We start from the raw sequence: 25,016 nt of genomic DNA, 5'->3' as shown, positions 1-25,016 counted from the left end.
ATTTCTAAGCCGTGATAAAGCATTAATGACAAGAGCACACTACACAATGTCTCAAATAACATTATGAGTTTGGGACTCCCCAGTACACTGAAAACTTCAGTCCCTGGTTGAAAATGAAAGATGTTTTCATTATCCACTTTCTGCCAGTCTAAGAGATAGAAACATTGACCATATAGCCCCCAGTCTGCTTTTCTAAACTTTGCTTTTTCTAAACCCAGCAAACCCTTTAATCACTGAACTTGAATCTCTCCATGTGAAGTATAGTGGTGAGTTTGAACCTCGTCTGCAATTGTTACAGTGATTAATCTGTAATTTGAGCTATACAGTAATTTTGAGGTCATAAAGATATGATGTGAAGTATCCTCTAAGCATTATGTAAATAAAGAATATGTACATGAAGTGTGTTAGTTGACAAAACTTACAACTTTCTCACAACTTTCCCCAGGTTCAGAAGGAGAAACTTCATGCAGAACTAAAGCAAGTTCTGAGTCAAAAGAGAATCCATCTGAAGGAGAGTCACTCTACGCTTGCAGAGATGGATCCTTCAGAAAAGAGTAGCGACTCTTCGGTAATGCTCTTTTTTAATCATTATAATGTAGTGCTCACATGGGTGAAATGTGGGCTTGTTGGACTTCAGGTGGGCATGAGCTCTAATTGGGACCTAAGTGGACTTCAGAAATAGGCCTTAAACACCTTAATCACACATGTGTCTCATCTAGGCCCCTTTTTGAAGTGTACAACCCAGATGGGCCCATGATTAACCCCAACCACAACTCCTCCCCCGGTCCAACCACTGACACTGATGGGGCCCATCAGTTACATCTTAAGGGGGCCACAGGAAACTGTGGACAAAACTGTCTGGTTCCCAGTTGGGCTACCAATGCATGCCCCACATGGGCATGCAGAGGCCCCCAAGCAGTACCACTGCAGCCCCTGAAAAACACTGCCTTATAAGCCAGTCTATTTAAGCTACTTAACAGTTAATTTAACATAGTTTTGCATTATGTTGATTTCTACCATTGATCCAATTGCTTACTGTTAAAAGCAACGTTGTTTTTAATATGATATATTATTCTTACCCACTGCAGGAAGAAGGCCGTAGGTCTGCGCTAGTGGAGGTGGTGATGGAGACGGAGGCTGGAGCAGGAGCCAGCGGTTACAGTGTTGTCGGTGGAGGAGAAAGGGGCATCTTCATCCAGGAGGTTCTGAAAGATTCCCCGGCAGCAAAGCAACTGAGCCTCCAAAAAGGTGAAAAGAGCGTCATGTTCTGCAGAACGTAATTGTTCAGTAACACCTGATGATTTTTACTACTGTATAAAGAGTTCTCTGATTCTACTATTCTCTGAGTGGCAGTATGGAACATGCACATGTAATAAAAACTGTAATAAAATTAAAACTATTTACTGTTTATAATGATTCCAAAAGTTGCATCATTGAAACTTTGCTGTGAAAGCTCAGCTGGAGTTACTGTTTGAATCATTGTGTGCTCTTGTAGGAGATCAGCTGCTTAGTGCCAGGGTGTATTTTGATAACGTGAAATATGAGGATGCTCTGAAGATTCTTCAGTGTGCAGAGCCTTACAAAGTGTCATTCTTCTTGAAGAGGACTGTGCCTCAAATTGAAGTCAGTGGTCGTCCAGGTGCACCAAATGTTGAGCTACGAGGACCTAAGGCCAAGATCCAAAGAATGGTACAGGCTTTTTATGTTTTGTTTTGAACTGATTACACATAATAGAGACAAATATTGGGTAAATGTACCTGTTAGGCTCACTAAAATATTTTTTAATATATATACAAAAATATTAATATATATATATATATATTAATTATATTAATATGGAATTAGGTTTATTCTAATGTAAATAGACAATAATAAATATTTATTAATAACCCAAGTAATTGAAATAATAATAATAAGTTTTAATAAGATTAATACTTTAATTTACAGAGGAGTTTTATCAAAACTAACTGTGTCATGTAGTATGAGCTACAAGACAATAAAACACATTTTACAGAAACACATTTTTAAATAAACCATAAATCTATCCAGTTAAACATCTTATATATGTGGGTTGCTTAATATTCAAATCAAATGGAAAGCCAAAACTGAACATGCTACAAAAACTTACTTATAGGATATTAAATTGGGATGTTAAAAGGGGCTGCAGACATAACAGTTTAAAACATAACATTTTAAGATAATGCACTTTTTCCTTTGATAAATTGGAGCTCAAAATATTAATTGTGGTTAATTATTTACTATGTGAGCTTTCCAGTTACGTTTGCCCTAAAGGTAGATTGTTATTCATAAATGTACCTAAAACATTCTCACTTGGAATATGTCTTTATGCTTCATGTTATCTTCCAGAGTGTCAAAAGTGTTAAACCATTCAAAGCAAAAAAGAAAAGAGGAGGAAGATTTGGACTGAAAAGACTGAAAGAGAACAAGAAAGCAAGAGGAGTAGCAGAAATCGACGTTCAGGGTTCACCATCTAGACTGGAGTTCAATCCTGTCGATGTGGAGTTTGCATTTCCGAAGTTTCGACTGAGGAATCGTGGGAAGGCTTCTGCGGAGGGATCCGGACAACTAGAAAGCGTGATCACAAGTGGCAAGAAGAAAAGGAAGATCAGATTTCCAAGAATGAAAGCCAAGTCCACTGCAGGTGCTGTAGGAGGGGGAACCATAGACATTTCAACACCAGAAGGAGAAGCAGAGATATCTGGAGCAAAGATTAAATCCAAAGGAAAAGGCCCAAAGTTTGGAATGCATTTTCCACAGACAAAAAAATCTAAAATAGATTCATCAGATGTCACATTAAAAGGTCCTGATGGGAAATTTAGACCTTCTGTGGAATTTGATCTCAGTTTGCCTAAAGGTGACGTGGATGCTAAGGGTAAAGTAGGAGGCCCTGAAGTGAAGACAGATTTGGATGGCTCTGATACCAAGATGAAGATGCTAAAAGTGAAAATGCCAAAGATAAGACTCTCTCGTCATTCAGATGAGATTGATGGTGATGTCACTGCAAAAATGGAAGCATCTGAAAAAGCTAAATTAAAGATGCCAACAATTGATATTGCTGCCCCGAATGTGGATGTGGACTTGCATATTCCAAAGGTTACCGGAACTGCCGATTTCAAAGATGTTGAAACGCCTGATCCTAATGTGAAAGGCATGAAAATCAGCCTGCCTGATGTTGACATATCACTACCAAAACTACCAATTCTAGACACAAAGCTAAAATCTGGAGATGAAATTGATGGGTCCATGGTAAAAGGGCCAAAATTCAACATTGCAATGCCCAGTATAGACACATCAGGCATGGATATGAGTCTCCCATCAGTTGACATCTCCATTCCAAAGATAACTGGAAAAGGCACTGATATTGAAACACATGCAAATACAGGGGCAAAATTTGACATGCCAAAATTGGACATCTCCCTTCCCAAAATATCATGTCCTGAAGGCAAGGTATGTGTTGAAGGACCTGATGTAAAAGGAAAAGAATTTCATATGCCATCAATTGATATTTCTTTGCCAAAAGGAAACCTGAAGGGAGATGTTTCTTCTGAGACTGAAGGAGGCAAGTTTCAAATGCCTCACGTGGATCTTTCTCTTCCTAAAATGAAATTACCACAAGGTGAAGTCAGTGTTGAAGGACCTGAGATCAAAGGTGGTGGAAAATTTAGTATGCCTTCAGTTGATCTTTCACTACCAAAAGGCAAAGTCGAGGTTGAGGGAAAATCTGCAAAAGAAGGAAAATTTAAGATGCCTAAAGTGGATGTCTCTCTTCCCACAGTAAAATTACCAGAAGGTGAAATCGATGTTGAAGGAGGCGACATAAGAGGAGGAAAATTCAATATGCCATCAATTGACATTTCACTTCCAAAAGGAAAAATAGAGGGAGATGCAAATTTAGAAGGAAATGCTAACAAAGGAAAGTTTCAGATGCCTCAGATTGACTTATCTTTACCCAAGGTTCAGCTCCCCTCTGTAGATATAAATGTAGAAGGACCTGAGTTAAAAGGTGGAAAAAAAGGTATGCCATCTAAAGGAAATCTTGATACGAAAAAGGGTGGGAAGTTTAAAATGCCCAAATTCAACATTGGTTTACCACAAATAAAATCAGGAAGTGGTGAAATCAGCACTGAAGGCCCTGATGTCAAGCCTGGGAAATTTCAAATCCCATCTGTTGACATTTCACTACCAAAAGGAAAAGCTGAAGGAGAAATTGGCTTAGAAGGACATTCCGGGAAGGGAGGAAAAAAGATTGAACTACCAAAAGTTGACATTTCTTTACCAAAAATGAAATTACCTGAAGGTGAAATCAACGTTGAAGGTCCAGAGATCAAGGGAGGAAAGTTTCATATACCGGACATAGACATCTCATTGCCCAAAGGAAAAGTAAAAGGAGCTGCTCATATTGAAGGTGATGCTGGTAAAGGTGGGACATTCCATATGCCACAAATTGATATTTCCCTACCAAAAATGAAATCTCCAGAGGTAGATGTAAACATTGAAGGGTCTAAAGGTGGAAATATCAATCTCCCAACTGTTGAGCTTTCTCTGCCTCAAGGAAAAGTGGAGGGAGATGTTGATGCTGGACTTTCTGGGAAAGGAGGAAAGTTTGAAATGCCTAAATTTGGCGTATCTCTGCCTAAAGTGAAGGCTCCTGAAATTGATATTTCTTTGCCAAAGTTTACATTACCAGAGGGTGAGATAAATATTGAAGATCCAGATGTCAAACCAGGAAAATTCAGCTTGCCATCTGTTGACATTTCACTACCAAAAGGAAAAGCTGAAGGACAAATTCATATGCCAGACATTGACATCTCATTACCCAAAGGAAAAGTCAAGGGAGGTGCTGATCTCAAAGGGGATGCTGGTAAAGGTGGGTTTCATATGCCCCAAGTTGACTTTTCCCTACCAAAAATGAAATCTCCAGAAGTGGATCTAAACATTGAAGGGCCTAAAGGGGGAAAGGTCAATCTGCCAACTGTTGAGATTTCTCTGCCTCAAGGAAAAGTGGAGGGAGATCTTGATGCTGGACTTTCCGGGAAAGGAGGAGGAAAGATTGAAATGCCAAAACTTGACATCTCCTTACCAAAAATGAAACTACCTAAAGGTGAAATCAATGTGGAAGGTCCAGAGATCAAAGGAGGAAAGTTTCACATGCCAGACATTGACATCTCATTGCCCAAAGGAAAAGCGAAAGTTGGTGCTCAAATTGAAGGGGATGCTGGTAAAGGTGGAAAGTTTGAAATGCCCAAATTTGATGTTACTATGCCTAAAGTGAAGGCTCCAGAAATTGATATTTCTTTGCCAAAGATGAAGTTACCAGAGGACAGTGTTGAAGGTCCAGATGTCAAACCTGGAAAATTCACCTTGCCATCTGTTGACATTTCACTCCCAAAAGGAAAAGCTGAAGGACAAATTCATATGCCAGACATCTCATTACCCAAAGGAAAAGTCAAGGGAGGTGCTGATTTCAAAGGAGATGTTGGTAAAGGTGGGAAGTTTCATATGCCCCAAGTTGATTTTTCCCTACCAAGAATGAAATCTCCAGAAGTGGATCTAAACATTGAAGGGCCTAAAGGGGGAAAGGTCAATCTGCCAACTGTTGAGATTTCTCTGCCTCAAGGAAAAGTGGAGGGAGATCTTGATGCTGGACTTTCCGGGAAAGGAGGAGGAAAGACTGAAATGCCAAAACTTGACATCTCCTTACCAAAAATGAAACTACCTAAAGGTGAAATCAATGTGGAAGGTCCAGAGATCAAAGGAGGAAAGTTTCACATGCCAGACATTGACATCTCATTGCCCAAAGGAAAAGCGAAAGTTGGTGCTCAAATTGAAGGAGATGCTGGTAAAGGGGGAAGGTTTGAAATGCCCAAATTTGATGTTACTATGCCTAAAGTGAAGGCTCCAGAAATTGATATTTCTTTGCCAAAGATGAAGTTACCAGAGGGCAGTGTTGAAGGTCCAGATGTCAAACCTGGAAAATTCACCTTGCCATCTGTTGACATTTCACTCCCAAAAGGAAAAGCTGAAGGAGAAATTCATATGCCAGACATCTCATTACCCAAAGGAAAAGTCAAGGGAGGTGCTGATTTCAAAGATGTTGGTAAAGGTGGGAAGTTTCATATGCCCCAAGTTGATTTTTCCCTACCAAGAATGAAATCTCCAGAAGTGGATCTAAACATTGAAGGGCCTAAAGGGGGAAAGATCAATCTGCGAACTGTTGAGATTTCTCTGCCTCAAGGAAAAGTGGAGGGAGATCTTGATGCTGGACTTTCTGGTAAAGGTGGAAAGTTTGAAATGCCTAAATTTGATGTAACCATGCCTAAAATTAAGGCTCCAGAAATTGATATTTCCCTGCCAAAGATGAAGTTACCTGAGGGTGAAGTTCAAGGCCCAGATGTCAAAACTGGAAAATTCAGCCTGCCATCTGTTGACATTTCACTACCAAAAGGAAAAGCCGAAGGAAATATTGGCATTGAAGGACATTCAGGGAAAGGAGGAAAGATTGAAATTCCAAAGCTTGACATTTCCTTGCCGAAATTTAAATTACCTGAAGGTGAAACCAATGTGGAAGGTACAGAGATCAAGGGTGGAAAGTTTCATATGCCCTCTATTGATATCTCTCTCCCAAAACCTAAAGCAGAGGTTGATGTCAGTCTAGATGGAGAAACCAAAAAAGGAGGCAAGTTTACAATGCCGAAATTTGACATTTCATTACCACAGATGAAATCATCAGGAGGTGACATCAGTGTTGAAGGACCCGACGTTAAAGGTGGAAAGTTTCATATGCCAGACATTAACATCTCGCTGCCCAAAGGAAAAGCAAAAGGGGATGCTCATATTGAAGGGGATGCTGGTAAAGGTGGGAAGTTTCATATGCCCCAAGTTGACTTTTCCCTACCAAAAATGAAATCTCCAGAAGTGGATCTAAACATTGAAGGGCCTAAAGGGGGAAAGGTCAGTCTGCCAACTGTTGAGATTTCTCTGCCTCATGGAAAAGTGGAGGGAGATCTTGATGCTGGACTTTCTGGTCCAGAGATCAAAGGAGGAAAGTTTCACATGCCAGACATTGACATCTCATTGCCCAAAGGAAAAGCAAAAGTTGGTGCTCGAATTGAAGGGGATGCTGGTAAAGGTGGAAAGTTTGAAATGCCCAAATTTGATGTAACTATGCCTAAAGTGAAGGCTCCAGAAATTGATATTTCTTTGCCAAAGATGAAGTTACCAGAGGGCAGTGTTGAAGGTCCAGATGTCAAACCTGGAAAATTCACCTTGCCATCTGTTGACATTTCACTCCCAAAAGGAAAAGCTGAAGGAGAAATTCATATGCCAGACATCTCATTACCCAAAGGAAAAGTCAAGGGAGGTGCAGATTTCAAAGGAGATGTTGGTAAAGGTGGGAAGTTTCATATGCCCCAAGTTGATTTTTCCCTACCAAGAATGAAATCTCCAGAAGTGGATCTAAACATTGAAGGGCCTAAAGGGGGAAAGGCCAGTCTGCCAACTGTTGAGATTTCTCTGCCTCAAGGAAAAGTGGAGGGAGATCTTGATGCTGGACTTTCTGGGAAAGGAGGAAAGATTGAAATGCCAAAACTTGACATCTCCTTACCAAAGATGAAATTACCTAAAGGTGAAATCAATGTGGAAGGTCCAGAGATCAAAGGAGGAAGGTTTCACATGCCAGACATTGACATCTCATTGCCCAAAGGAAAAGCAAAAGTTGGTGCTCAAATTGAAGGGGATGCTGGTAAAGGTGGAAAGTTTGAAATGCCCAAATTTGATGTAACTATGCCTAAAGTGAAGGCTCCAGAAATTGATATTTCTTTGCCAAAGATGAAGTTGCCAGAGGGCAGTGTTGAAGGTCCAGATGTCAAACCTGGAAAATTCACCTTGCCATCTGTTGACATTTCACTACCAAAAGGAAAAGCTGAAGGAGAAATTCATATGCCAGACATCTCATTACCCAAAGGAAAAGTCAAGGGAGGTGCTGATTTCAAAGGAGATGTTGGTAAAGGTGGAAAGTTTCATATGCCCCAAGTTGACTTTTCCCTACCAAGAATGAAATCTCCAGAAGTGGATCTAAACATTGAAGGGCCTAAAGGGGGAAAGGTCAGTCTGCCAACTGTTGAGATTTCTCTACCTCAAGGAAAAGTGGAGGGAGATCTTGATGCTGGACTTTCTGGGAAAGGAGGAAATATTGAAATGCCAAAACTTGACATCTCCTTACCCAAAATGAAATTACCTAAAGGTGAAATCAATGTGGAAGGTCCAGAGATCAAAGGAGGAAAGTTTCACATGCCAGACATTGACATCTCATTGCCCAAAAGGAAAGCGAAAGTTGGTGCTCAAATTGAAGGGGATGCTGGTAAAGGTGGAAAGTTTGAAATGCCCAAATTTGATGTAACTATGCCTAAATTGAAGGCTCCAGAAATTGATATTTCTTTGCCAAAGATGAAGTTACCAGAGGGCAGTGTTGAAGGTCCAGATGTCAAACCTGGAAAATTCACCTTGCCATCTGTTGACATTTCACTACCAAAAGGAAAAGCTGAAGGACAAATTCATATGCCAGACATTGACATCTCATTACCCAAAGGAAAAGTCAAGGGAGGTGCTGATTTCAAAGGAGATGTTGGCAAAGGTGGGAAGTTTCATATGCCCCAAGTTGACTTTTCTCTACCAAAAATGAAATCCCCAGACGTGGATCTGAACATTGAAGGGCCTAAAGGGGGAAAGGTCAGTCTGCCAACTGTTGAGATTTCTCTGCCTCAAGGAAAAGTGGAGGGAGATCTTGATGCTGGACTTTCTGGGAAAGGTGGAAAGTTTGAAATGCCTAAATTTGATGTAACCATGCCTAAAATGAAGGCTCCAGAAATTGATATTTCCCTGCCAAAGATGAAGTTACCTGAGGGTGAAGTTCAAGGCCCAGATGTCAAAACTGGAAAATTCAGCCTGCCATCTGTTGACATTTCACTACCAAAAGGAAAAGCCGAAGGAAATATTGGCATTGAAGGACATTCAGGGAAAGGAGGAAAGATTGAAATGCCAAAGTTTGACATTTCCTTGCCGAAATTTAAATTACCTGAAGGTGAAACCAATGTGGAAGGTCCGGAGATCAAGGGTGGAAAGTTTCATATGCCCTCTATTGATATCTCTCTCCCAAAATCTAAAGTAGAGGGAGATGTCAGTCTAGATGGACAAAGCAAAAAAGGAGGCAAGTTTACAATGCCGAAATTTGACATTTCATTACCACAGATGAAATCATCAGGAGGCGACATCAGTGTTGAAGGACCCGACGTTAAAGGTGGAAAGTTTCATATGCCAGACATTAACATCTCGCTGCCCAAAGGAAAAGCAAAAGGGGATGCTCATATTGAAGGGGATGCTGGTAAAGGTGGGAAGTTTCATATGCCCCAAGTTGATTTTTCCCTACCAAAAATGAAATCTCCAGAAGTGGATCTAAACATTGAAGGGCATAAAGGGGGAAAGGTCAGTCTGACAACTGTTGAGATTTCTCTGCCTCAAGGAAAAGTGGAGGGAGATCTTGATGCTGGACTTTCTGGGAAAGGAGGAAAGATTGAAATGCCAAAACGTGACATCTCCTTACCAAAAATGAAATCACCTGAATGTGAAATCAATGTGGAAGGTCCAGAGATCAAAGGTAGGAAGTTTCACATGCCCGATATTGACATCTCATTGCCCAAAGGAAAAGCAAAAGTAGGTGCTCAAATTGAAGGAGATGCTGGTAAAGGTGGAACGTTTGAAATGCCCAAATTTGATGTAACTATGCCTAAAATTAAGGCTCCAGAAATTGATATTTCTTTGCCAAAGGTTAAGTTACCTGAGGGTGAAGTTCAAGGCCCAGATGTCAAAACTGGAAAATTCACCTTGCCATCTGTTGACATTTCACTACCAAAAGGAAAAGCTGAAGGAGAAATTCATATGCCAGACATCTCACTACCCAAAGGAAAAGCAAAGGGAGGTGCTGAATTCAAAGGTAACGCTGGTAAAGGTGGGAAGTTTCATATGCCCAAAATTGACATTTCCCTACCAAAAATAAAGTCTCCAGAAGTGGATATAAATGTTGAAGGGCCTAAAGGGGACAAACTCAATCTGCCAACTGTTGAGCTTCCTCTGCCTCAAGGAAAAGTGCAGGGAGATGTTGATGCTGGACTTTCTGGAAAAGGAGGAAAGTTTGAAATGCCCAAATTTGGCGTATCTCTGCCTAAAGTGAAGGCTCCTGAAATTGATATTTCCTTACCAAAGATTTCATTACCAGAGGGCAAGGTAAATGTTGAAGGTCCAGATGTCAAAACTGGACAATTCAACTTGCCATCTCTTGATATTTCACTACCAAAAGGAAAAGCTGAAGGAGAAATTGGCCTTGAAGGACATTCTGGGAAAGGAGGAAAGTTTGAAATGCCAAAGCTTGACATCTCCTTACCAAAAATGAAACTACCTGAAGGTGAAATCAATGTGGAAGGTCCTGACATAAAAGGAAGCAAATTTACAATGCCCAAAATTGACATTTCATTACCACAAATGAAATCATCCGGAGGTGACATCAGTGTTGAAGGACCCGACGTTAAAGGTGGAAAGTTTCATATGCCCCAAGTTGACTTTTCCCTACCAAAAATGAAATCTCCAGAAGCGGATCTAAACATTGAAGGGCCTAAAGGAGGAAAAGTCAGTCTGCCAACTGTTGAGATTTCTTTGCCTCAAGGAAAAGTGGAGGGAGATCTTTCAGGCAAAGGAGGAAAGTTTGAAATGCCTAAATTTGATGTGTCTCTGCCTAAAATGAAGGCTCCAGATATTGATATTTCCATGCCAAAAATTAAGTTACCTGAAGGCAGTGTTGAAGGCCCAGATGTAAAAACTAGAACATTCAACCTGCCATCTGTTGACATTTCACTACCAAAAGGAAAAGCTGAAGGAGAAATTGGAATTGAAGGACATTCAGGGAAAGGAGGAAAGCTCGAAATGCCAAAACTTGACATTTCCTTGCCTAAGATGAAATTGCCAGAAGGTGGTGAGGTACATATGCCATCTATTGAACTTTCTTTACCAAAAATGAAATCATCTGAAGGAGAAATTAAACTTGAAGGACCTGATGCCAGTATTAGTGGGGGTACAGGTGGAAACATAAAACTGCCAACTGTGAAGCTACCAACTGTTGACATATCAGCACCAAGAGTTGACTTGGACTTTGGCCTTCCAAAAGGAAAATCAGAAGATACAGAAGATATTCAGCTTCTTAAAGCTGAAGGCAGTAGACCATCATCTGGGGCAAGTTTTGAAGTCCCAGATGTCACTTTAAAAATACCAAAAATATCACTTCCTAAATTTGGTGGAAAATTTAAAAGTGGAGAAGTAGATAATCCTGGCCTATCTGTTGATCTGGATGCTGATAGACGCTCCCCATCTGTAGAGATTGACACTGATGGAAAAATAAAGGGCAAAGTAAAGAAGCCTAAAATCAAAATGCCCTCATTTGGTATATCAAAAAAGGATGTAGATGTAAGTGGTCCAGAGATTGAAATGAAGATGAAAGTGGGAAAAGGCGACATTGCTAAACCAGAAATCAAAGTGGAAGGCCCTGAGGACAAAGCTAAATACAAACTCAAATTCCCAAAATTTAAAATGCCCAAGGTAAAAGTGCCAGAAGTGGATATTGATGCTTCACTTGATGTGGGAGGAGAAGGGAAAGGTGATTTTAAGGCTCCATCATTGGAGACAAAAGGAAAGGTCAAAATGCCGTCAGTTGAGATTTCCTTGCCAGCAGCAAATATACCAGAGCGTGAGGCATTATTACCAAAGTCAGAGGTTGACGTGTCTGAGGCAGACATCAAGGGTTATGAAGGTGGCTTAAAAATTCCGAAGATGCCGACAATTGACATATCAATACCAAAAGTTGATTTGGATGTTGCCTTACCAAAGGTAAAACATGATGCATCAACTGACTCCAGTTCTAAAGATATCAACATTGAAATTAATAAGCCAAAGATGCCACATATAAAAATGCCAAAAGTAGACATATCCTTACCACAAGGCAAAACAGGGGGAATAAAGACATCAGAACTGGAGGTAGAAGGCAAAGGCGGCAAGTTCAAAATGCCAAAAATTACAGTGCCAACAGTGGACATATCGCTACCCCAAGGGAAAACTGGAGACGTGTCTGCAGCAGATCTGGAGGTGGACAAAGGTGGAAGATTTAAAATGCCTAATGTTAAAATGCCAAACATAGATATTTCTCTACCCCATGGCAAGATAGACATAGATACCCCAGATCTTGAAACTGAAGGACATGATAGGAAATTCAAGATGCCAAACATTACAGTTCCAACAGTAGATATATCCCTGCCTAAAGGCAGAACGGTAGACGTGGACGCACCAGACCTGAATGTAAAAGGAAAAGGTGGAAAGGTAAAGATACCTAAAGTAGATCTTTCACTACCCCATGGAGAAGTAAAGATTGATACTCCAGATTTAGGCACTGAAGAACAAGATGGGAAATTTAAGATGCCAAAAATTACAATACCAACAGTCGACATATCTCTGCCCAAAGGCAAAGTAGCTGAAATGAGTGCCCCAGACCTAGAAGTTGGAGTAGGTGGGAAATTAAAGATGCCAGACATTAAAATGCCAAAGTTAGATATTTCACTACCCCAGGGGAAGACAACAGATGTCAAATATGAAGCTGAAGCCAAAGGTGGGAAATTCACAATGCCCAAAATCACAATGCCTGCAGTAGACATTTCATTGCCTCATGGACGTACAGGACACTTCAGTCCACAAGAAATGGAAGCTGATGGAAAGGGTGGAAAATTCAAGATGCCCAAAGTTAAAAAAGGAGATGCTGATATACCACAACTGGAAGTTGAGGGAGGTAAATTTAATATGCCCAATATTAAAATGCAAAAAGTAGATATATCTCTACCTGAAGGAAAATCAGGAAACATTGAAGTTCCAGAGATTGAGGGAGGAGGAAAATTCAACATGCCAAAAATTACATTGCCAACCGTTGACATATCCATACCCAAAGGCAAAACAGGTGACATTGATGTTCAAAATCCAGAAGTTGGAGCAGGTGGAAAATTTAAGATGCCAGAAATCAAGATGCCAGAAGTAGATCTTTCATTGTCCACAGGAATTAAAGGGAGAGCAGAATCTCCTGAAGTGGATGTTGATGAAAGAACAGGCAAATTTAAGTTACGTAATGTAAAGTTTCCCCAAATAGATATTTCAAAACCTCATGGAAAAGGAGCAGATGTTGATACTTCAAACCTGGAATTGAAAGGGAGAGGTGGAAAATTTAAGATACCTGATGTTGAAATGCCCAAAATAGATATTTCACTACCTCGTGGTAAAGTGAATATTGATACTCCAGATGTGGAAGCAGAAGGGAAAGATGGAAAATTCAAGATGCCAAATATTACAGTGCCAACATTGGACATATCATTGCCCAAAGGGAAGAAACCAGAAATTGTTGGTCCTGAATTAGAAGCTGAGGGAGGTGGAAAGTTAAGAATGCCAGATATAAAATCTAAAATACCACAAATAGATATTTCACTACCAAAAGGAAAGACGTCAGACATTGGAATTCCAGAATTGGAGCTTGAGGAGAAAGATGGAAAATTCAAGATGCCAAAAGTCACAATTCCATCAGTAGACATTTCATTACCTCACGGCAAAAAAGGAGAGTCAGAAGCTTTAGACATAGGAGGAGGAGGAGATGCAAAGTTTAATATGCCAGATATTAAATTGCCAAAAGTAGACATCTCAGTTGCTAAACTAATGTCTGGGGATGTAAATGCACCAGGTCCTGCTGGTAGTGTCAGCACTGGCCAAGCCAAAGTGGAAGGGGGAGGCGCATTTAAAATGAAAATGCCAACAATAGAGATAGAGGGCCCAAAAGGGCATCTGGAATTAGATATGGGTTTACAAAAAGAAGAAAGACAATCGATTGAGTTACCAGATGTTGACCTTAGCCCAACTAAGGGAAAAGTAAAGGGGCCAAAAGTTAAAGGCACAAAGTTCAACATTGGAATGCCAAAAGTTAAGTCTTCAGGACTGGAGACAGATTTAAGTAAGTCAGAAAAGGTGGAAGCAGGGATTGGTGGAGGAGTCAAGATTAAAAAGCCTAAAGGGGGAGAAGTTGATTTGGACATACATGGTGGTCAGGATTCATCCTCAAAACTTCCTAAAATCAAGCTTCCTGAGGTAGAGATCTCTGGTTCTCTTATAAAGGGTAAAGGCCAAAGAAAGTCAGGGTCTACAGAGCCCTCTGTTGAAGAGACCGGTTCAGGTCATGGGTTCTCATTGCCCAAAATTGAGATAAAAACACCAAATATTCCGGAATTGGATTTTGATATTGGGACGGCACAAGATGACTCTGCCGATGAAAAAGAGCATACAAAATCTAGCACCACAGTCAAAATACCAAAGTTTGGTGTGGCTCTCCCATCTTTAAGCTCACCAGAAGCCAAAGTCAACATTAAGTCACCCAAGGGTAAAGGCTATTCAATCATCACTAGCCCAGAGGTAGAGTATGAGAGCCCTCCTATGCCAAAAGTGAAGAAAGCAGTTTTCGTTTTGGTTAATCCCCAAGCAGAGGGTTCTGCTGATCTAGCTGGTGAAGTAGGTGCAGAAGCTGGCGATGTGAAAGCCAAAGGGTCAAAGCTCAAACTGAAGCCAAGTTTTGGAAAGTCACAATCGAAAGGCAGGGGAACATCTGTCAACGGCGATGAGGAAACAGAAGGACAAACTAAGGCAAGCAAATTTAAGATGCCCAAAGTTGAATTTTCCTCAATAAAAACAGGAGCTTATGATGAAGATTCCAGTGTTAATAGTGACAAAGATGACAAAGCATTTGGAAAACTGAAGTTGCCCAAAGTTGAGTTTTCCTCACCATACTCAAAAGATGATGGTGAAGAGGAAGACTTGGAAATGGGCGTGAAATTGGGCAAGAAAGACAAATCAGGAGACAGCAAGGGCACCAAAGGAGCAAAGACGAAACCAGGGAAGATCTCATTTCCAGGGTTTAAGAAGAAAACAGTAAAGACTGAGGAAGCGACTGAGAGTAGCATTGTGGTGTCTTCAAGGGCTAGGACAGAAATGTTAGAAGAACGGGAGGACTCAGAATCCCCCATCCCCAAGATCTCGCTTGGCTTTCTCTCAGGGAAGACTTCTGGCCAAAGAGAGGATGAATTTGAAGAGTACAGTAGAACCAGCAGGCAACTGGAACTGGAAGAGACTGAGGAATCCAGTTGGTTCAAAGTACCCAAAGTCACTCTTAGCCCTCAAAGCACCGGCACAGTGCAAATCACACCGGAGGGATCTCCAAAGGGAAGCTATGGTTCCTATGGTGGAGAAGCTTCAGGAGGTTTCTACATGAGAATGCCAAAGATAGACTTCTCTACCGAAGAGTCTTCATCAGAGCACACGGTCACGACAACGAAGGAAGGGACACTTACTGTAGTAACGAAAATGTCAAAATGTACCGTAACCGAATCAAAAAGTAGCAGCTCAACTACACACTGGAGTCAGTAAATTTGGAGGGAGATCAGTAATATATGTTTTTTATATGTGACAGACTTTGTTTTAGTGGTTTTTATTTGGTTTACCCTATTTATTTATTTCTCTTCATAAATTATGTTGGCACACACATACAAGAGCAATATTTATAGAAGACCTTTATTTTGATAGTTTTACTCTTACATATTATTCTTCAAACAGTGTTTGGTATAGTTGTAAACATGTGTAGTAATTCTCACACACATCACACTGTCACACTGGCTGTAGATAATATAAATACACACACGACTGGGTGGTGTTTTTGGAAAGTTCATGAAGGTTTGAGATTTTGAGAAGTGTTGCATTCAGCTTAATCTCGCTTAAGGCAGTTTGAGGATGTTTTTTTGCTTTTTTAAGACTTATTTCACTGGTGTGAGTTTGTTTTTTGTATGAATGCTAAATAAACAGTAATGGGCAGTTTTCCAGACAGGGATTAAGCCTAGTCTTGGACTACACAATATTTTAAATGGAGATTTTCCATTGAAATAAATATATAGTTAATAACTAGGCTTAATTCCTGTATAGGAAACTGCCTCTATGGTTTTTCAGTAGAGAATGATAGACAGTGTTTCATATGTATTGACATAACCTGTATATATTATATATATTGTGCTATATTTAATTTGTAGTGGAAATTAATTAAACGGTTAAAAAGATAAATAAACAGAATAAAACCAGCCTTTTTCTAATGCTAATGTGATGCTGTACAATGACAACATTTCTGTGTTGAAGGGAATGCTTTGAGTTGAAATGAAATGTGAGTGTGAAATTCTCTGGTTTATTTTTTCATTAACTCCTGAGTTGAGGATTGAAGCAGGTAGCAGTTTCACTGTATAGTTTTAAGAGTTTGTAGTACTGATGAGCATGTCTGATTTTTTTGTTTGTTTTTTTGAACTACAATTTCTTATTTGGATGGAATAAAAAGGAATTAAAAATTTTAACATCTGATAAGTATTTCGAAGTTGCTCTTTTCTGGTTGTCATTCCTGTCTGAATAAAAATTCAATAAACCTAGCAAACTTTAATTCTTTTATACAAAGTGTAATCTCAAAAATAAAGGTGATACTAAGAGTTTTTTAAATGACGCCACAGAAGAACCACTTTTGGTTTCACTATAAAACATTTGATACATGGTGTCTGTAAGTGTGAGGAACCTTCACATCAAATTTACCAATTACAATGTTCTTTCCAAGGTTCTTAATGTAATCAAAAATGTTTTTTTTTTCTGGAGGGCCACCAATCTTCGCTGGATACTAGTCATACCTGTTCTATATATATATATATATATATATAGAACAGGTATGACTAGTATCCAGCGAAGATGTACTACTAGTAATATATATATATATATATATATATATATATATATATATATATATATATATATATTACTAGTAGTACATTTCTTTCTAAGAGAGTAGGTCTAGAATCATATTATACTTATTGTTTTTAACATTTGCTGGATTATCTACACAACACTACATGGGCACACAGACGCACACAGACACACACTGGTTAAAATAAGCTTTATTACTGAAATAATTGGTTATTTGATTTGAGAACACAACCTGCATGAAAAAATATGCAGAACTGATAAATGAATGACAAATCTAACTTTAAGTAAAGTGTTATTCAAACACTATGACACCATGTTCAAATGACAGGATGTTTATGTTTAAAGCATAAATAATGAGATTTTTTTTATTTATGTCATGGGGTATCTACTACCACGATCAGCCTGACAAAACTAACCCACAACCCAGTATGACCATCCTGACACGCAAACTCGAATTATACATAACATAATACCCAATGCTGGTCAAGAGAAAGACTGTCCAGTTAACAGAGAACATTATAAGAATGTTAAGGTACGTCAGGAAGGTTAGCCTGTAACATTACAGAAATAATGTTCCAGGAACGTTCATAAAACATATATATACAGCTCTGAGAAAAAAAAATTAATTTCTTTGATTTTACCAAATTGTAAACCTCTGAAATATAATTAATAGGAAGATGGATGATCACAAGCCATCAAACCAAACTGAACTGCTTGAATTTTTGCACCCGGAGTGGCGCAAAGTTATCCAAAAGCAGTGTGTAAGACTGGTGGAGGAGAACATGCCAAGATGCACGAAAACTGATTAAAAACCAGAGTTATTCCACCACATATTTATTTTTCATCTCTTAAATGAATATCAACTTATTTTCTTTGCATTTTTTTAGGTCTGAAAGCTCTGTATCTTTTTGTTATTTCAGCCATTTCTCTTTTTCTGCAAATAAATGCTCTAAATGACAATATTTTTATTTGGAATTTGGGAGAAATGTTGTCTATTTTATAGAATAAAACAACAATGTTCATTTTACTCAAACATATACCCATAAATGGCAAAATCAGATAAATTGATTCAGAAACTTAAATGCTATGAGCTGTATATTAGTAGTTTGCATCACAACATTACTAACATCATGGAAATGTTTTAAGAACTTCCAGAAAAAATGACAGATTGTACATTCTAAGAACGTTAACGGCAATATTTAGAAAACCTACTACTATCAAAAATTTAAAAAATGAATAAATATCTGAGTGGTCAGCATGTGATATGCTTTTTCTTCACTGACAGAAATAATGCGTGCCTTAGTAAAAAGTGACTGTAAAGTAATACAGTACAAATATATTGCTTAACTAGATATTGAAAACATACCTTATAAGGGTGATAAATGGGGAACCACCCCAGTGACCTGTTCCTGATGACTAGCTTTTGCAACATCCTTAACAGTTACAGACCACCATGAGCATCAGTAAATTCTGGACAACCATGACCCAGACACTGGTTCACAGGATGGCCTTCCTTGAAGCATGTTTGGTAGGTACCGAACTGGAAGAAACTGGACATTAATTAATTAAGTAAGTAAATTTCCTTAATGAGACCGCAGTGTTTGCACAGGTGTTTCTATGGTGGTTCCTATAATGGTATACTTTGTTTTAATGTTTTATATCAGTGTACCCAAAAGTGGGTCGTGGATTTTTGTACCACAATAACGGTGCTGCTCATAAGAGGCGTGAGAACCCTTATAGAACCCACTGGCATGCAAACTGCTGCGTGTGTAAATGATGCTGTGCTAGTGTGTGTGTGGATGTGGATGGATGGATGCGTGGCGCCTCCTCGTGCGTAAGCATGACACCGCGCGCGAGGTCGCGAGCGCACCGTCGTCATTGGCCAGCCGGGCGCGCTCACGCACTCGCCGGATTGCGACGGTATTTGCGTCCCGTTTCCGGTGGGGCGGCGCTTTGATCCTCCGCAGCGCGTGCTGCCGCGGTTCAGCTCGAGGACGCGTCGATTTGGGGATTCGATCAGGCGCGTGATCGATACGCGCTCGATTAGACGATGGCGAGCGGAGGAGGCGGTGAAACGCGCATGCGCGGTGGAGCAGCATCCACACACTGCTGCTGCGTCTGAGCGAGGAGAGCAAGGCTCGTGACACGCATCTTCTGCGCGTGAAGGAGACGGAGATGAGGCTCGCGGCGGTGCGGTGAGACATCAAAGGATCAAAGGCCACAGGTACCGAGAATGTGTCACTGATGCGCTGGTGTGAGAGTGGGTTGGCGCAGTCGTGTGTGTGTGTGTGTGTGTGTGTGTGTGCAAGATTGTGTCATTGTACAGCATCGTTATCAACCGTCACGTGATCATCGATAGCTCTAACAGCTCTGTAAGTGCGGAACATCTGGATCAGAACACTGAAGCAGATTCACATTTTCTTTGATCTTAATTATGTATCATATACAGGGTTTGTTTAGGGGTGTCCCGAGTATCATCCAGTACCGATCCGATCCAAGTACCTTAATGTTGAGTATCATCCAACACTGATCCGATCCAAATACCTTAATGCTGAGTATCATCCAGTACCAATCTGATCCAAATACCTTAAAACTGAGTATCATCCAACACTGATCCGATACAAATACATTGATGCTGAGTATCATTGCAATACCGATCTGATCCAAGTACCTTAATGCTGAGTATCATCCAATACCAATTTGATCCAAGTACCTTAATGCTGAGTATCATTCAATACCGATCTGATCCAAGTACCTTAATACTGAGTATCATCCAAATACCAATCTGATCCAAATACCTTAATGCTGAGTATTATGCAATACCAATCTGATCCAACTACCTTAATGCTGAGTATTCTCCCGTACCGATCTGATCCAGGTATCCTTATGCTAAGTATTATCTAGTACTGATCGGACCTGAGTAACTTAATGCTGAGTATCATCCAATACTGATCCATTCCAAGTACCTTAATGCTGAGTATTGTAATCTGATCCAAGCATCTTTATGCTGAGTATCATATTATACCAGTCTCATCCAAGTATTTTAATGCTGACTATCATCCAGTACCAATCTGATCCAAGTACCCTAATGCTGAGTATCATCCAATACTAATCTGATCCAATTCAAGTATCTTAATGCTGAGTATCGGCTGCTAATGATCTAATCTGTTTATCTGTATGCTCACTATTGGCTGATACTGACTTGATCCAAGTAGCTGGAAGCTGATTCTGATACAATCCAAGTATGTTAATGCTGATCTGAGTACCTTAATGCAGTGTATCAACTGATACTAATCTGATCACGGTGTCCTTATGCTGAGTATGATCTAGTACTGATCGGATCAGAGTACCTTAATCCTGAGTATCCTCCAATAACGATCCGATCCAACTACCTTAATGCCGAGTATCGTCCAATACGATACGATTACGACTTACTTAATGCTGAGTATCGTCCAATACCAATCCAATCCAAGTATCTTAATGATATATATCATCCAATAACAATCCGATCCAAGTACTGCTGAGTATCGTCAAATACCAATCTGATCTGAGTACATTAATACTGAGTCTCTGCTGGTACTGATCCAATCCCATTGTCTGTATGTTGAGTATACTGACTTGATCCAAGTAGCGGGATTCTGATTCTGATTTAATCTGAGTATGTTAATGCTGATCTGAGTTTCTTATTGCAGTGTATCAACTAATACTAGTCTAATCCTGGTGTCCTTATGCTATCATCTAAATATCACCCATTACCAATCCAATTATAATAAAGCTGAGTATTGACCAATACTGATCCAATTCATGCACACTAAACCTAAGTATTGCCCAATACCAATCCGAGTACAATACAGCTGAGTAATGCACGTTACTGATCCAGTATCGTTCCCAATAGTTATGTATCACCCAATATCATTCCAAGTACCTAAAAGCTGAGTATAGTGCAGAGTATAGTACAGGGTTGATACTAAAGGTGGGACAATATATCAATATTGGGATATATCATATAGGTTTTCGTATCAATATGTGCCTTCAAATATAGATATGTTTATAAAAACATCTCTAATACTGCTCTGAAAGACCTGCCACAATTTGACTTACTAAAGTTACTGCTTCATTACTCCATGTGGATGCACTAATCAAATGCATAGGGTAAACCTGCGTTGAAGAATATTAATTAGTAGGATTTTATCCTCTTCAGTAACACAGATGCCGTGAAGTATCTTAGATATTTGTCTTGAGATATATAAGTTTGAAGAAATGCCTTATCGTAATGCCATCATTATCATGGCCAACTTATTGGCATAGTATCATATGGTGAGATGCCCTTTGATTCCTACCCCTAGTTGGTACTGATCTGATCCCAACATCTTAAAGTTGAATCATTAAATACCAATACAGGTAACTTAAAGCATGGGTACTGACTATCCAATACGGATCGGATTCAAAAACCCTAAAGCTGATTACTGTCCAATACGGATCCGATTCAAGTACTCTAAAGCTGAGTACTGTCCAATACGGATCTAATTCAAGTACCCTAAAGCTGATTACTGTCCGATACGGATCCAAATCAAGTACCCTAAAGCCAAGTACTGTCCAATACTGATCTGATTCTATTACCCTACAGCTGAGTATTGTCCAAAACTGATTTGCTCCAAGCAACTTGATGCTGATTATCATCAAAAACTGATTCGATTCAGGTCCTGAATGGCTGATACTAATCTTATCCAAGGACCTAAATGCTCAATATTGTTTAGAATCAATCTGAACAGAGCATTTTAATGCTGATGATTATGGGCCAATAATAATCCAAGTATCTCAGTCTGTTTCAGGGTATTTGCTTTTGAATATTTTGTAAACTGATTTCTTGAGGATGTAGGCAGATATTTAAGTGTCTATAAATCTCTGGATTCACATGGTACATTTTTATAATAATTAGTGTGAATAGATAGATGGAAGGATAGTCGATAGACGATGAGTATTGGAAAGACAGAGGGATAGACAGATGGAGGGATGGGTGTGTGGGTAAATGAAAGGGAGAATGGTAGATTGACTGAGCTTTCTTACTAATCTCATTAAATTTTACTTTTCTTTCTGCAGTGTTTAGTCGTACTTTCCACAGCCCCCAGCGTAATGCTACAGCAGAACAACAACAACAACTACCTGTGCCTGGACATGGCCCACAGGGAGCTGCTGCAGGGCTGCTCCAGAACCAGCGCCCCACTCAGTTTCGGAGCCATCGGGTTCGGCGCTATCCCCCTGATCAAAGGCCTGAGGGCATGGGCCGTAAGCGGGGGCTTTACTGCCAGGAGCAGGAGGAAATCTGCTGGAGAAAACCACAGCCATCCGCAGCCAGACAGGCACAGAGGATGGTCAGGCTATGTTTTATAGTTACATTGACATTTTTTATAGATATTGTTGATAGTGCCCTATAAATAAAATTTATTCTTTTTCTATCATTATTCTTTTATTTGCAGGAAAACGAAGGAAAACCTAGCTTCGTTTCGCACTCCTGGTGCCCTGGTGACTGTGGCTACTCTGAAGGGTTCAGAGGGTGCCCGGCAGACCCAGACCCGGTGCCTCTTCCTCAAAGCAGAGGGTTGCAGTTACCTCTGCACTGTGGGAAACAACAGAGCAGCTGGACCTAGAGCTGCAGGACAACGGATGCACCCAAAATTAGTGGAAGGAGCAAGCCGAGGACGAAGAGTCAGTCAGGATGACGCTGGAGTTTGCGAGGTTAAACCACAGGTCATTCGAAAGTGGAGAAAATCAAGCAAAGTGGGTAAATCCACAGAGAAAAGCTCAGCGTCTGAGAGGAAAGGAGGTGTTGGGGCTAAAACAGAGTCCTTTACTTCAGAGACTGATGCACCAAGAGAAATTACAAGTGCCACATCAGACTGTGCCATAACACAATGCCTAAAGGCAAAACACAAGCATGCATCGAGCACTAAACAGTCAGGAACTGTAAATGGGGACACTGGAGTGAATGATCCTGACGAGATGGCGCCTGAACCAGAGGCCACTGCTGAAACTAGTTCTGGTATTTCTGGCAATTCTGAGGTTTATGTAGAGCAGGCAATGCCCAGACCTCATAAGGACAGCCTAGATGTGGCCACAACTAGCAGTAAACATAAGGGTCACCTTGTAGAAGAACCTACAATGAACCTGAACCACAATGCAAAATCCAAGGGCGTACATTTTGCCAGTGCTGTGCCAAAATCCAATGATTTCAGTCCAGAATCTGAGGATCTTATGCAAGTCAGCAATTGCAGAAATGGAGTTGCAGAGGTTGAACAGAACATTAGCCAAAGCTATGAAGAGTCTTGCCTCAATAATGCATCCACAAATCCAACAGATGGTCCTCAGTCGATCAGTGCTGAAGAAAACCAGGAGTTTAAGGCCACAGCGGATGAAGATTTGCCCAAAGACAGCAATGAACTCCTTGAGGTGGTCATTAATTCTGAAGAAATGATAAATGAAAAAGGTGAAGATGAAGGGTTGGTCATGGTTAACACCAACTTGGCTAAGAATCCAAACCAGGCTACAAGTCATGGCCATGACCTTGGCAGTATACTGACTGGATCCAAGGTCACAGTGGAAAACAGCTTAATTCAAAACGAAAATGACCAGTCCAGTTCTAATGATATGATAGAAGATGATAAAGGGAAAGCCTTGGATGTGGCTGGCATCAAGAGGCCAGTGGAGAATTGTGAAAGAAGACCCAAGGCCAGGATGGACTCAGACTTAGCTGAAGGTAAGAATGGCCAATTTCAGGTGTCCAAAGCCAGGATGGACCAAGACTTAGGTGAAGGTCATCACAGCCAATCTGAGGTGCCCAAGGCCAAGATGGACCATGAGTTAATTGAAGGTGAAAAGGACCAAGCTGAGATGGTCTTGTATTCTCGTCAAATGGAAAAGGAAGACAGTCCAGTGGAGAATTCTGCTGGAGAACTGGAAAACAACCAGGCTGAGGTGGTCATTTGTTCTAAGGAAATGGAAAAAGATGAAGATGAAGTCTTGGACGTGCTGGAGACCAAGAGTCCAATAAAGGACTGTGATCAGGGTTTTGACGCTGTCCAATCTCTTCAAATACAAAAATCTAAAGATGAATTATTGGATGAGGTCACCCCCAAGGGTCCAGTAGAGGCTCATTGTCAGGGTCATGATCCCACAGAGATGCTTGAAAATCAAAATGAGAATGGACAGCCTGAGATTACTTTATATTCTCTTCAAATGGAGAAAGATGAAGCCTTGGAGAGTGCCAACATCAGAAGTCCTCAGGAGAACCCTGGTCAGGGTCAAGTAGGACCACTGGAGGAATGCTCTCCTCCTCATCGAGTGCAGGAAGTAAACAGTGGTTTTGAGGAGCAGTGGTTTGCTAAATCTCCATCACGAGGTCCCTCCAAAGCCTCTGTTGCAGTTTCCATCGCCTGCCTGCCTAATCCAGCCTTCACGAGCAACTCCAACTCCACCACAGCCATAGCAACAGCCCCCCCAGTCCTAGGCAGGCAGGAAGAGGTGGGGGCTGGCTTTACGAGCTTAGGGCCTCAGGCTGGTTCACAGCTCCTCTCAGAGCAGGAGAGAGGTCAGGACTGGAGCAAAGTGGCCACGGAAGAAAGGCGTGTGGAGGTGGGCGAGGAAGAGGAGGATGAGTTTGGGGTCTTCATGCAGGCCGGGGAGGAGCAGGTATGGACGGCAGAGTTTAACAGGCTCCAACAAGTGCCTTCTGGGACACATGCAGGCATTGGTGAGTAGAATGCAGAGCTGCTTATTTGTAACTTTGGTGAAGCCAAGCTTTTTTTAAATGCTTATATTGTTGACTTGCATATTAATGCATAAACAGATTTGAGAGAATTTAGAATAATAATAAAATAGAGCCAGTTGTAGTGACTGGGCTAGCTTGGGAATAAAAACAAAGACCATACCCATTTTCTCCTGTTGTTGTGATGTCAGCATTTAATCATTTTAAATCACCAAAAGAGTTTTAAATCTGTGTTTGTTTATAATAATGAATTAGTTTCTGAGTCAGATTCTCTGATTTTGCTATTTATAGGTTTATGTTTGAGTAAAATTAACGTTGTTTTATTCTATAAACT

The 25,016-nt window shown here is 40.4% G+C and overlaps 2 protein-coding genes across 18 annotated transcripts in view; both read left to right on the top strand.

Annotated features, from left to right (window-relative positions):
* Positions 1-16,536, top strand: part of prx (periaxin) — a 39,701-nt gene extending 23,165 nt beyond the window's left edge. Inside the window, exons 4-9 of one of the 17 annotated variants that reach the window (XM_049483404.1) lie at positions 446-568; positions 1,089-1,248; positions 1,496-1,689; positions 2,368-4,888; positions 6,878-6,972; positions 7,507-16,536. In XM_049483404.1, coding sequence (XP_049339361.1) covers positions 446-568; positions 1,089-1,248; positions 1,496-1,689; positions 2,368-4,888; positions 6,878-6,972; positions 7,507-15,561 — 11,148 coding nt within the window. In that variant the 3' untranslated portion in view covers positions 15,562-16,536. Of the gene's footprint in view, positions 1-445; positions 569-1,088; positions 1,249-1,495; positions 1,690-2,367; positions 6,098-6,877 lie in introns of all 17 variants that reach the window. The other 16 variants (XM_049483408.1, XM_049483403.1, XM_049483413.1 and 13 more) reach the window with 16 other exon arrangements.
* Positions 16,537-18,846: 2,310 nt separating this feature from the next.
* The window catches only part of si:ch211-14c7.2 (uncharacterized), a 21,772-nt gene continuing 15,602 nt past the window's right edge, over positions 18,847-25,016 (top strand). The window contains exons 1-3 of the mRNA XM_007251570.4: positions 18,847-19,144; positions 22,021-22,292; positions 22,398-24,667. Of these exons, the coding sequence (XP_007251632.3) occupies positions 22,054-22,292; positions 22,398-24,667 (2,509 nt within the window). The 5' untranslated portion in view covers positions 18,847-19,144; positions 22,021-22,053. The remainder of the gene's footprint in view (positions 19,145-22,020; positions 22,293-22,397; positions 24,668-25,016) is intronic.

This window comes from Astyanax mexicanus, chromosome 9, assembly GCF_023375975.1.
Source record: "Astyanax mexicanus isolate ESR-SI-001 chromosome 9, AstMex3_surface, whole genome shotgun sequence".
NCBI lineage: Eukaryota > Metazoa > Chordata > Actinopteri > Characiformes > Acestrorhamphidae > Astyanax > Astyanax mexicanus.
This window is presented reverse-complemented; position numbering and strand designations above follow the sequence as displayed.